Source organism: Ochotona princeps, chromosome 19, assembly GCF_030435755.1.
Source record: "Ochotona princeps isolate mOchPri1 chromosome 19, mOchPri1.hap1, whole genome shotgun sequence".
NCBI classification, from domain to species: Eukaryota; Metazoa; Chordata; class Mammalia; order Lagomorpha; family Ochotonidae; genus Ochotona; species Ochotona princeps.
Window position 1 is genome coordinate 43614855 of NC_080850.1, and position 13944 is coordinate 43628798.

Here is a 13944-nt window from a genome sequence, read left to right on the forward strand (position 1 = left end):
GATCTCAGTGAATGCAAGGTAAGGCCTTCAGCCATTAGACTATTGTGCTGGGTCCAGCAGAGGTTATTTTGACAATGCATGATGTAAAACACCACTTCCTTCATCTTTCCTAACTATGTAGAGAAGGAAATAACTGGATTACTTTATGGAAACAGATGGTTGCATGATGTGATCTGAACTTAAAAATCTGGATGAGCAAAGGTGCTTTAGGATAAAAGACAGAACCAATTGGTTTGAAGCCAACAGCTCAGATGGTGGTGCCTGCCTGGGGCCAGGCTGCTAAGCCTCAATGGAGAAAGGTAATACTATCTGCAAGGCAGATTCTCCTTGGTGGGTCATTTCCATGCTTGTAGTGGCTTGATTTGCTCTGTCATCCTGAGTCCTGGACTCTTCATGTGCAGAATGGGAAAGATTTTAGGGAATCATCCAATTCACTCACATAGCCCTTATTTTACAAATGAGAAAACTGACCAGATAACTGTACATTCTAGCATGATATTCTAGCTGCTTTTCTTTCTTTGTTTAGTAAGTTAATCTCAGTGGTATTCAGGATACTAAGACATGTTTTATCTATATCATCTTGTGATGCAAATTTTCCTATCTTTCATATCAAATCGAATATTATGGTATATGTGACTGTCACCTGCATGTCAACACACACACACACACACACAATGCCTTTTAAAAAGGTAGTGGGGGTGTAGGCAACGGAAAGCAGCATTTTTTTAAAGAGTAGGAGTGTTTCTGCTGTGGAATCCATTCAAAACTGCAAGCCCTGGACTTTGCAGGAGCTGAGGAACCTGGGACCACAAGACACACAAGGCCGGTGTGAACCAAGAGCTGTCTCAGCCCCAGAGTGCTTGCTGATAAGACTTCGAGTTCAGGTTTGTGTTCTGAGGAGGAGCATTCACTTGAATAAAGAGATTTGCAGTTGGCCTGTCTCCTGAGATACTTTGTGAAAACCAAAGCCTCTACTATCAAACAGAGCAAAAAGTCCTACCCACAGGGACTGGCTGGCTGGCTTTGATCCTGGTCTTGATGGGAAGACCAGCATCTAGGGTTTCTGAGGTAGCTGTGAAGATGGTCAGAACGCACGGTTTTGGTAAAAGCACACTTGGCACACGCTCTCAGGCTTCTGGAGAACATGCCTGTGGGGATACACAGTTCAACAGTGACTTGGCTGACAAATACTTCGCAAGGAGGACAAAATAGTTTCTCTGACAACTAAGAAATCTTCATTAATGAAGACATGACTAGAGACATTTGCAATGCTGCACACTGTCCCTTTTAGCCCCTTACTGTCTCTCTCTCTCAAGCATGCACACATGTGTCTACCGGGAGGCAATGCTAAAGTGGAATGTAGCTTTAGACACTCATTTTCCTGTGAGTACTGCTTTCTGTAACATACACTGCAGTCACTGGGTGCAGAGGGCCTCCTGCACTGTCCACCTCACAGACTCTGGCTGCAGCCCGCAGGTGCAGAGGGCCTCCTGCACTGTCCACCTCACAGACTCTGGCTGCAGCCCGCGGGTGCAGAGGGCCTCCTGCACTGTCCGCCTCACAGACTCTGGCTGCAGCCCGCGGGTGCAGAGGGCCTCCTGCACTGTCCACCTCACAGACTCTGGCTGCAGCCCGCGGGTGCAGAGGGCCTCCTGCACTGTCCACCTCACAGATTTTCTCTCCTATTTGCATTTCATCCATCTGCCCATTCAGTTTCCATCTGTTCACTGAAAATTTCCTTCATATACTATTCCTTCTTCTGGAGATTTTCTGGTATTTTATAATCTGTTTTAATGTTGTATGTTATGTATATCTAAAGGCAGGAAATTTTGCTTAAAGAAGCAATTAATATATATAATTTATGAGCTTTACAGGACAGTCTTTTACAAAATTTAATATTAAAATGCATGTCAAGTTATATTGCTGGCATCATTAAACTCCGTAAGTTCTTAGAGGAGTCAGTTTTGTGATCACAGATCAACAAATCACATCATCACTTGTAAGACTTATCCCAGTTGCATTAAAAAATCACAAGATAAATGTGGAATCCAGAGGTGGTAAAATATGGAGAGAAAATACACTTAACAATCAAGTAGGTTAAGCTCTACATCACAGGAAACTTTTTCTTATATTTTATTTATAGTGAAAATAGAAAATGTTCTTGGTAGCAATAAAAACAAGGAATTTGGAGAGCCCAAATAACCATAGCAGCCGGCATCTACCACCTACCCTTGGGTACGCAGCATTGCTTTTCCTCACTCAGTTCTCAGAACAACACCGTGAAGAAGCCTCTATGATCTCCATTGTAAGAAACAGCCTTCAGACAAACCTCCTGTCCTTCTGTTTTAAAAGGATTGGGTCCAGGCTTGGCACGATGGCTCAATTGGCTCATCCTCCCCCTCCAAGCAGCAGGATCATGTATGGACACCAGTTCATGTCCCGGCTGCTCCATTTCTTTTGTTTGTTTGTTTGTTTGGGGTTTGTTGTTTTTTTTTAATTATATTTTTGACAATCTTTACATAGTTAATTAGGGTAAAAAGGTACAAGGGCTATACCAAAGTGGGTAAGACTATTATTTCCATATTGTTTCCTTCATATATCTGAGGTAAAGGGACTATTGAGGGAGAAGTCCCACCCAGTCTCCCACCCACCCCAGGTCCAGGATGTGGAGCATGCTCTGAGATACTTGCTCAAGTGGTTTTGATAGTTCACCAGTTATGAATCGCTGCCAATCTCGCCACTCCAAGCACGATGAGGTCGTTGAAGAATCCACTGATTGACAAAGTCCATGATAGAGTCTCCATTTGTCCAGTACTTCGCTGCTAACATATAGCTGAAGTGGTTGATTGACCTGTTCTGTCTTCTGTCTTTTCTTGGTTAGGGTTCTGAGTCCGCCATTTCGACTGGGAAGATCCCCAAAGAAACTTTGAGGTGTTCCCAGACCAGATTCTTGTATGTACTAGCAAGTACAGGGCCAGCCACAGTCCATCGCCCCGATCAGTTGGTGGTTGCAATTGCTGGGTTGGTTCTGCTTTCGGCCCCGACTTCCACTGGAACCAATGGGTGTTGCAGTCCAGCCTGGTTCGGCCCAGCACATACTCGACCCTCGCATAAACCAGTGGGAGCTGCAGCCTAGCTGGAGCAACCCACAATAACCCCTACCAGGAACGCCCCTACCTTGGTTTGCCAGTATGTGTAGAGACTAGTCCAGTCTGTCTCACATCCCATTTGGCTCTCATACATGTCGATGGGTATTGAAGCTTAGTTCCATCTAACCAGCTCAACTATCTATAGGCTGCTCCATTTCTGATCCAGCTCCCTGATGGTGCCTGAGAAAGCAGTAGAGGGCGGCCTGAGGCAGTGGGACCCTGCACTCACAGGGAAGACCTGGAAGAAGCTCCTGGTTCCTGGCTTTGGATTGGCTCGGCTCCTGCTATTGCAGTCACTGGGGACTGAACCAGTGGATGGAGGATCTTTCTCTTTTTCTCTCTGTAAATCCACCTTTCCAACAAAAATAAATATATTTAAATAAAGAAAGAATGGGTTCAGTGAAGCAGTGTTTGTGGTAGAGCTAGGACTAAAACACAGGGAGCTGCAGTTAGGAAGCAACACTCCTGTGACTGTGTCTTCTGAGCATGGATATTCACGACGCTCATTTCCTTTGTGATGCTGCCTCCTGGTCACTGCCTCGCAGAAGGACACGCTGTTGGCATGCCCCTGGCGTCAAGGAAATCATGAGGAACTGCCTGTCAGTCTGGGCTTTGTACAGCTCTGTGCTGATTATGCTTTCTCAAGATCAGATGGATGCTCACGTAGATCAAAGCTCTTTGCTACTTTGCTTTCATCTGCGATCATGGCACTATCAGATTATTTACTAGCTTCTGCCCCATGAGCGGGAAACAAGAAAGTCAGGGCATCTCTGTCACTTTTAGAGTAAACTGTGGGGAAAACAGTAACAATGTGGCCCGTGGAATCACGCTAGCCTAGTGAGTGGCCTGTTCTTTATAAAGTGCCCTTAAGCAATTTGCGCCAAAGCAAATATTTTAGAGTGAAGAACACACACAGCACAGGCAAAGGTACTTTCAGAAAACGCTTAACACCAGCTATGGATGCCCTGGCTCAAGAGTCCATGCGAATGTAGCAAAAACAAAGGGAATCACAGGATTGATGCTGAAAGTAACATGGAGCCCACTGGGGTCAGTGACCAGTGCCCATGCCCCCACCCCACCCTGCGGAGCTGGGGCTGCTGGGAGTGCCTGGACAACAATATCTGAACCTGCATCCTTAAATAATGCAGCCCCAGACACACAGGCAGAGATGTGGAATGGAGAGGATTCTGTTCTGACTGCTCTACTGGCAACAGCCCTCTCCCGAGACGGTAAAGCAGGCTACGCCAGGACACCCCTGCTTGTTCTGAGTCTCCCCAGGGCGTTCACCTTCCTGCTCCCCATGGCTGGTTCTGCGGGGTACAATCAGGCAAGGAAATAATTGCACCCTCTGAGACTTTGCATGTCAGGATGGGGAAAATCAATTCTATCACGCCAAGATCTGTCACCGCAGGAGGTCACTAAAAACTGCTAGCTATCCTGCGGTACTGCAGTCTTTAAAGATAATTTTTACAAGAAAAAGCACACAAATTGGAAGTGCAGTGGGCCCATTCTTTAAGAATCTATAGGCAGGGCAGAGGGCAGCTAAAACACACCCAGGGAGGTATTTTCCTCTGTGCTCCCCTTCTCAGCGGTGTTTACTGAGGAAACAAACCAGGATCCACTCAAGTGCCCGCCTGATGTAGAAAAACACGCATGTGCCGAATCCATTAGAAAACTGCTCAATAATATCCTTCTCAGGAAAATATTAGCCTTGTTGTGGCTCCAAATCCAGCCTCCCCACAGGTGATCTGCTACAAGCAGAGGGGGCGGAGCAGGATCCACTGCCCTTGGGGGCTCCTCTGCCCGTCTCCCCACAACCTGCAGGGTGCTCTCCTGCACCTCCCTCAAGGCTGTGCTCCAGGTGACAAACACCTCTCAGCTTGAAAGAACACCTGGAGGGCCTGAGAGCAGCCCGAAGCGAACATCCAACGCAGCTCATGTACTGGGTCGCCCATCTCCTCCAACCCTTCCATGTGAGCCTCACCGTGTTCTCACCGGTCCACAAAACGGCGCTCCTTTGTTCTCTCCCAACTTCAGCCTTAAGAGAAACCTGGTGCCTGCGAGATCTGAGTTAACAGGGCTGTTCGCCAAGACACAGCAGCCCATGAGTCCCAGTGTGTAGCTGGGGCCTCGGAGCAGGCCTGCCGCCCTTGCCTCTTGAACCCTGGCAGCCTTTCTGCTGAGGGCTAGGGTTCCCAAAGAGGCTGCACCCCAGCAAACTGAATCAGGGACACCAAAAAACTATTCAGGTGGCTGGATAACAAGATTGTTTCATACCAAAAATGAATCCCAAAGGTTAGCCCTGAATAAACTTCTGGTCATGTGGAAACACTGTTCTCTAATTGCCTGGTTTAAACTAACTAAGGGCATCATTAGGGCCACTCACCATTACTAGCTGTTTGCAGAACACCACAGATGGAGACTAGCAGAATTGGGCACCAAGACAGCTGTTGTAATGATTCAACGAGAATGGTGCTGCAATTTGCAAGTGCTCGTCTTGTTCTCCTTTTTGAACCAGACAAGGGGGTCAGAACAGAATCTGTCCCCAAAGTCATACAACCTGACCTGCAATGTAGTCTCTGCTCCTACCGTCTTCCTTCTGTCCCCTCCTCTACTGAACAACATTTTGCAGAGCTGCTTGCGGGGAGCACATCAGACAATGGGTGGTGCCTGACACACACACAGGACACATATTACAGAGTATGTATCAATCAAAACTACCATAGCACAAAACAGACTGCTGCAAGACCCAGCATTGCGCCACATGGGAGAAACACTGGATGTAGTTTTTGGACTTGAGAAGGTGCCGTCTCTCATTGACCACACCGCAATTTACTGCTAATGGGAACATTTATGAAACCAAAGGGGATATGGTTATATGAGAAGGAATTTTCTTTGCCACAAGTAAATATGATTAAATCTATTTTAATATGGTGCTGACTTGATTATTTTTTGAGAATGAGATTGGCATGTTGTGGTTCCACGTTTTTTCTTAATGATAATTTACGCTCACCTCACTGAAAGGGAGGAAGTGATTTTTTTTCCTCTTCTCATACTATATCATGATCTGTGCAAACCAATGATTCACACTGGGGTTTCCCAATGTAGAAATAGTCATCTATTGCATTCTAACTCATCCCTGAGTGAGACATCTTTGATTAACGTCTTACAAAGATATTCTTTTAAACTTTGAGTTAAATGAATACATCATCTTTTCTCTTGCTGAGTGTTCCATCTGTTCATTGAATAATTGAAAAGTAGGGGCCTGGCACAGTAGCCTAGCAGCTAAAGTCCTCGCCTTGCATGTACTGGGATCCCATATGGGAGCCGGTCGGTTCGTGTCCCAGCTATTCCACTTCCTATCCAGATTCCGGCTTGTGGCCTGGGAAAGCAGCCAAGGATGCCCCAAAGCCTTGGGACCCTGCACCCACATGGGAGACCCAGAGGAAGCTTCTGGCTCCTGGCTTCGGATCAGCTCCGCTCTGGCTGTTGCAGCTACTTGGGGAGTAAATCAACGACAGAGCTTCCTCTCTGTCTCTCTTCCTCTCTGTATATCTGACTTTCCAATAAAAATAAATAAATACATCTTTAAAAAATATTGAAAAGTATAAAAAAAAGAGGAGCCACTAGTAATTCCACCTTGAGTGACAACTACCGTGCACGTTCTACCTTATTTTTCATTCCTCTACAAAAGTCAAAGTTAATGCTGGATCCCAGAAAGCGTTCTGATTCAATACCATGTCATTGCATTTGCCATACATTTCCATAATATGGCTGCAGCTTCATTTAGCCAAGTATTTGACTTTCTTCTTCACAGAAAAAAATGCTGTAAGAAATATGAATTTTTTAACATATTTTTGGTAGTTTCTTATGGATTCCAACGGACAATGAGAACAGGAACGTTACCCAGCATGGGAAGAGACACACCGGGATTCTCCCTCATACCTGGCCGTAGCAGCCGGCGTAATGGATGAGGCTGGGGAAGTCCTTGGAGCAGCTCAGCTCTGCGATGGCTTCTGTCTCACTCACCATCCAGCGCACACACTCCAGCTGGCCATTCTAGGGTCACAGAAAGCAAGGAAGGGAACTCAGGGTTGAAAATATCTCAGAGATGGCTCTTATGGCTGTCTTAATTTCCTGATGGTATAAATGTATCACGTTATAACCATGATTTGTGGTTCTGTCTCTAAATCAATTGCAAAACTTACTTGAACACATGTTCATAATTTTCTCCTGACTTTTTTTTTAAACCAGTATCCAGGAAGGTTTCATAATATCCACTAGCTATTTTAAAATCACTTCATTGAGGTCTAATTTGCACATTATAAATGCACTTCTTAATTGCATATTTGACAAACTTTAATTCATATCAGTACTCTTTATACTACCATTCCAGTCAAGATAAAGGCCATTTCCATTAGGTTAGATGAGTTTGTAGCTTTCCTTGGCTTTCACCCCCTCCAATATTGTGTAGGAACCCTGCATCCCACATCAGGGGGTCTGCGGCTGAGCTGCAGCTCTAGTCCCAACTCTAGCTTCCTGTTAATGAGCACAGCAGGAGGTTGGTAGGGGATGGCACAAGTACTTGAGTTGAGTTCCTTCCATCCACAAAGGAAATCCAGATTAGTTTTGGGCTCTCCAACTTCAGCCCAGCCCAGCTTCTGTTTACTGTCGGATCTGGGGAGTGAGCCAGTAGATCAGAGATCTCTCCGTCTTTCAAAACCATCAACATGAATTGAAGAAAATTGATCTTCTTGTGTACCTTTATTAAGTATTTACTCTCTGGCACTGTGAGAGCTTTTGAAAAATGATTAAGTAAACAGTTACAACAGAACATTCACACATCCAGAGAGGGAGTCCTCCCTGTTGTTTACTGAGTAGTGAGTATGTCATAAGCTAAGGATTAACACCCAGACAGCCTCTGAAATGGGCTGAAACCTTTTCTTAAAAGACAGTGAAGGATGACTTACTTCTCTGGTAATTTTCTCATCTCTGAAACAGCAGGGGGAGACAGTGAAACCTCAGCACACAAAGTGAAGGTTAAGCGAAACAGAACAGTTGTATAACACACAACCCACGCTGTCCCCTTCCACCACACCATGTGCTCCCGGCGCCCGCCTGAGTGCAGGGCTAGCACTGGACTGGAGCAGGAGGAGGGCCACAAGGGGGGACCGAGCTAGCATAATAGGATTTGTTTTCTCTATTTTTAGAATCGTAACATTTAACAATGTTCTCGAGGGAAAAAGTTCATGCTGAAAAGCAAGACAGAGGAGGCAGTTTTTGCCCATTTTCACTCTATTTGGACAATGGAACTAAAAAAAAATTATCTTACAGATTTCTCTGTTTATTTGAAAGATGGTTACAAACAGAAATGGGGAGACAGAGAGATCTTCCATCCTTTAGCTCACTCCACAGATGGCCACAATGGCCATAGCTGAGCCAGGCTGCAGCCAAGAGCCAGGGGCTTCATCTGGCTCTCACAGGAGTGGCCCTTAGCAAAGAGCTGGATTGGAAGTAGAGCAGCTGGATATGATGTGGCGCCAATCTGTGATTCCAGCAACATTGTGGGTAGTGGTTTAACCCACTGTGCCACAGTACCAGCCCTGAAAAGGGGATTTCAAGTGGAAGCTCACGACTGTTCCCACAGAGCTGCCCTGCTGGAGGTATCTGCTGACATTGCTTTAGGTGCCCTGTTCACCTTTCAGCATGCCTGTCTTGCTGCTACGGGAGGTTGGACTGCATGGGCTGGACCCCAAGCTCCGAGCTTCCTCGTACCTCTCTGTGTTCCCAAAGCTCAGAGGAGAGTCAGGTTGCGACCCTTATACTCTTGGCTCCCTGCCATGGAGTGCCATGGGCCAAATGAGCCCATCAGTTAAGGTCAACAGTCAGCCAGTATTTAATTTATTGTTATTTATTTCAAAAGCAGATGAGAATATATATATGTATATATATGTAATGGAGAGAGAGAGAAGGAGGAGAAGAGAAGGAAAAGGAAGAGAAAGGAGAGAGAAAGAACAGAAAGACTTCATCCCTGCCTCACTCTACAAATGCACCATCACCTGCTGTTTCACGGTGTGGTCTCCAGCAGGAAACTGGATCGGAAACAGAAGCAGACTCAATCCCAAGAACTCTGATATGGGGTGTTGGTGTCCTAAGAGGTGGCTTAACTCCACCTGCCTGCTTCCAGCTAAGCCCTCTCCACCTCTGGTTCCTACAGCTTCTCTTTTCCCAGTTCCCTGTGGCCTCAGGGGTGCTGGCCACGCCCTGGTTGTTGCCAATCTCAGGATATGACATTTTCCTTAGTGGACTCTGTCCACACCACCCACCCCCTTAGGTATTATGCCTTCATTACAGTCACTTGAGACCTTCACACTTTGAGCAGGCTAAGAAATAAAATCACTATACAATGTCCTTCATTTTTTTTGAATAAAGAAAGGAGGAAGGCCGTACTAACCACCTAGGAGCCAAGACAGCTTACAAAAATTGTTTGTTTATGCAGAGCACATTTCTTATTTTAGTCATTTGAGGCTTCATCATTTTTGTCCATCAGTAAAGGTTTATCTTTTTTTATATCCTTTCAGAAGCCAAAAATTTGTCTTTGGGGATTTTCTTCTCTATTGTATTATTTCTATGCAAACTTCATTTCTTCATTCCTAAGGTAGAAGATTAGGCTACTGATGCGAGAGCTCCTTCGTGCCCACCCCTCCCTGTGTTCCCTCTAACACAGGCACTGGTAGCTACAAGTAACTCAGTGAGCACTGAGTTAGCTGTCTCCTATAAAAGCCGGCATGGTGCATTTTCACTAATTTTTAAATATTTTCTAATTTCCTCTATGATTTTTCATTTGACACACAGATGATTTGGGGAGTGTGTTCACCTAACATATCTATAACCATCCCAAATGTCCTTGTGCCTCTGATTCCTAATTGCATCCTATTATGGTAAAAGGACAGAATTACAATTCAATCCTTTTAAATGTGAACCCTGTTCTACACAGCATGTGCTCTTGACAAAATGTGTGCTGTGCTATTGTTAGGTAGAATGTTCTGCCAGATGGGTTAGGATGAGTTAGTCAAGCAGGCAATAAAACGCTGTTAGAGAGGCAGAAGGAAAAAATGCATAACCAGGAGTTTGAAATCAATATCACCTGCTATAAATCTGCATACCAAAGAAACCAACCATGTTATTACATTTTCGTAGGAGACTTTTGCCTGCCAAAGTGTTTAGCCTGGGGTCACTCACGGTGTGTTGCAAAGGAATGTCAGTGAGGCTCTGTGTTTGAAGTTGTGTCATCACCACAGCAAGGCTGTACCTTTGGGCTTAATTAGAAAGACTAAATGAGAAATGAAAAGAGAATTAAGGTTATCTCATGCCAAGTCTGTTTGGCTCCCCCAAATAATTTCTTCTGTGGGTCCCAGTTTAAGAATCAGACTGTTCTCACCTTGCAGAAATGTCTTCTTCCAATTACTTTGTTTAACCGTTTCCAAAGGGCACTCAAAAAAGCCTGGAACTCCCCAGTCCCTACTCCTGGGTTCCCGGAAAGCATGTGGTGCTTTGTGCCCCGAGTAGCAGGGGAGAGATTCTGGTTCAACGCTGAAAGCCCCTTTCTTGGGAACTCCTGCTACCTGCTGCCTATCTCTGACTCTGCTTCCTGTCAGCCAGGTCTACACTGCAAGTGTAGTAAGTGTGTCTGTCCGCAGTGGTGGCAAGGCTCTCGGCAAGGCGTTTAATAAGATGAAACACCACCATTAAGTTCCTGGTGCTGGATGGACCGGGGCAGGAAATGTGCCCGGAGTGCTTTCCACAGTCTGTGGTGTTTGCTGTAAAACACTGACATTTACTTTCATACACTGTAGATTAAATAAGGGATGACAAGAACGCTTCCATTTCCTACACCATGGCTCAGAAATGAAATACAGGGGCTGGTGTTGTGGTCTAACGTGTTAGGCCCCTGCCTGCAATGTTGGCATTCCAGATGGGCACTGCTTGAAGTCTTGGCTGCTCCATTTCCTATGCAGCTCCCTGCCTAGCGATCCTGGGCAGACAGTGGAAGATGACCCAAGCCCCTGTGGTGCTGCCACTCATGTAGGAAACCCCAGGAAGCACCTGGCTTTTGGCTTTGGCCTGGCAGAGCTCCAGCTGTTATGACCATTTGAGCAGTGAACTACTGGGTGGAAGAGAATCTTTTTAAAAAGAAATAAGATACAGAAGGCCTGAGATCCCAAATCTGTACACATTTTTGAGACTTTTGAGTCTGACGTGAGTTTTCCACCCTAAACAAACTAAAGCCAACCCAAAACTGCCGCACAAGCTTACATACTGACTGTATGATGCAGATTCTATGTGTTGAATTACGGACTGAACTAAAGATTAGTACATACAGACATTGCAGGACATGCCAACACTGAGGGTTGGCTGTGTGAACGCCGTTTCTTTTGTACCTTTCCACGTAGAGTTGTTTAATCTATGAAAATAAGCACTGTGCAATATACATTTAAAATTTTCTTTATCCAACTGTATATTTAGGAGATAAGTAACGTATCACTGACCATGAAAAATGAGAACAGTAGTTTATAAACACTAAAGTTTCCAGGTAAAGTTCAACTTTTGCTCACATCCTAAAAGTATTCGTCAGTGTCACACGCCCAGTGACGGGTCCCCCGTAGGTGTCTGTCTCCCTGTTTGTGTACCTTAGCCACCAGGCTGTGCACTCCTTAACAGTAGGGACTGTGCTGCGTTTGCACTGTCAGCATCTGAGCAGTACTGGTGCAGTACTGGGTAGTACTTGGTGCTTGGAACCCATGATTTGGCTCAGTGACACTGAACTTTGGATTTGGTTTCTTGTGCATCACGAGGCCTGCCAGGAGCACAGCTCTTAATCTGACAACCAAAGGAAAATGATGCCTGCCAAGGTCACCCCCCTTCCTATTCTGCAAAAACTTAGTTTTATATTATTTTGAAAGTCATAGCTCACCACGGAGCAACGATCTTTAAAAAAGAAACTTTTTTTAAACTGTATAGAATTTTACCAACTGGAAAACAAACTAAAAGTAAAAAAAATTCATCTCCGTGTAAAAGATATATTAGGTTCAGATGGCAACTGACTTTTTTCAAAAGTAACATGGTCTTTTTTTCCCCATGAATTCGTAAGTAGAATTATTTCACTAGTGAGTTCCAGTCAGTATCAATATAATCCCATTTATAAAAATTATGCTATGCAGCTTATAGAGAACACGACTATTATGTAACATGGAATACTGCTGCAGAAGCACCAGCTGTATTCTATTTCCCTGAATGTCACTTCTGGCTTGTGAATAAAGACGGTTGAACTCCACACTGATTTGCCAAAGATCTTCAAAGTAATCCTAGTTTAATCATTAACCTTCCAGGGATGTGTAAGATTTCACAGAGATACTGGTTCCAGCGCTGTGAACTACAGTGCCCCATGCTTTTGTGCATTTAGTTTTTCGGTTTTAACTCTATCTTGGCATCCATTGTGCAGTTTCTGTAGACATACCATACTTTCCAAGAGCTAAATAAAAATGCAGCACTGAAATGGGAAACGTGGAACAACAGGTATTGTGGAGGGTGAAACCGCCGAGGGCATCTCTCAAAGCTGACACTGAGCTGTGAGATTCCCGGGGTGCCAGCACTCCTTCCAGCCCTACACCTCCCTGTGCTCAACATGCTCACTCCAGGAAGAAAAGTGAACTGTCCTCTGATGGATCCAGGTGTGCCTGGAGGCAGAGAGTTTCCACAGCCACACCAGACCACCCTCCGCCTCTTTCTTGGCTGATCTACATCCTGCATTCATTGGACAGTAGCCTGGAACATGGTGTCAGCACCTCCAAGCACCAGCACGCAACTGCCCCACATGGACTTGCTGCAGGCCGGACGAACACATTCCTCTCCCTTCCGACCCAGAGGCCCCCAAGGACTCTCAGGAAAAGGCACCGCCCGCTCACCTTGATGGCCAGGCCTGCAGGAGTCAGCTTGCCTGCATTGCGCTCGTTGAGGCCGTCTTCCCCCATCAGCGAGGTGAGGTGCTGCAGGCACTCGGCGTGCCCCTGCGAGGCGGCGATGTGCAGCAGGTTGTTCCCGTTCTCATCGTGAATCTTGTCCAGGTTGTCTGCGGCGAGGTGTGGCTGCGCAGAGTAAGGTGGGAGAGCCAAGTCAGGAGGCAGAACAAGAAGCAAGATGTGGTGGATACTGGGCAGAACAAACGAGCTGTTTAGGCAGTGCGGGAAGTCAGCCAGTCAGAGCTGTTTGCTGGGACTCTCTGTGATGACACGTTTTAGGTCATGAGGTCCCAGGAGAGAGCTCTTCATGTGAGCCTGGCACTGGTGCAGGGCCAATGAGCTATGAGGCTACTGGCTGGCTGTGCCAACAATTGCAATGACATTACTGGCAGGTTCCTTGTCTGTCTACCTGCTTCACGACCCAGTCCTTGAGGACTTAGGGTGTGTCGTAGGAGTGCAACAGCTTGCTTCCACCAGCTTACCCGGCCGTGAATTGTAGACAATGGGCTTGGACTACAGACTCTTGGTGCTCTTGGTGTGTACCTGAGACACTGTCATCCACACACCACCTCCAGGGGCTTTGGGAGGCTCGCTGGCCTTCTGCCTCCTCACTGCTAGTGAATTTAGGTCCCCTGAGTGTGACGGGTGGATTGAGAGTTGTGCGAGTGGAGGTGCTAACACTTGAGAAACAGGAAAAGACACTGAGGACAGAGGAAAGCAAAGATTCATAGAGAATTAGAGGAGATGAGCCAGGGCAATGAAAAAGACATTTTCAG

At 45.9% G+C, this 13944-nt stretch overlaps 1 protein-coding gene across 5 annotated transcripts in view; it reads right to left on the reverse strand.

Annotated features, from left to right (window-relative positions):
- SNCAIP (synuclein alpha interacting protein) overlaps positions 1 to 13944 on the reverse strand; it is a 139631-nt gene that overhangs the window by 23213 nt on the left and 102474 nt on the right. For all 5 annotated transcript variants that reach the window (XM_058677610.1, XM_058677611.1, XM_058677613.1 and 2 more), the window contains exons 5-6: positions 13115 to 13294; positions 7095 to 7208 (exon numbers count right to left, since the gene is read on the reverse strand). In XM_058677610.1, the coding sequence (XP_058533593.1) occupies positions 7095 to 7208; positions 13115 to 13294 (294 nt within the window). The remainder of the gene's footprint in view (positions 1 to 7094; positions 7209 to 13114; positions 13295 to 13944) is intronic.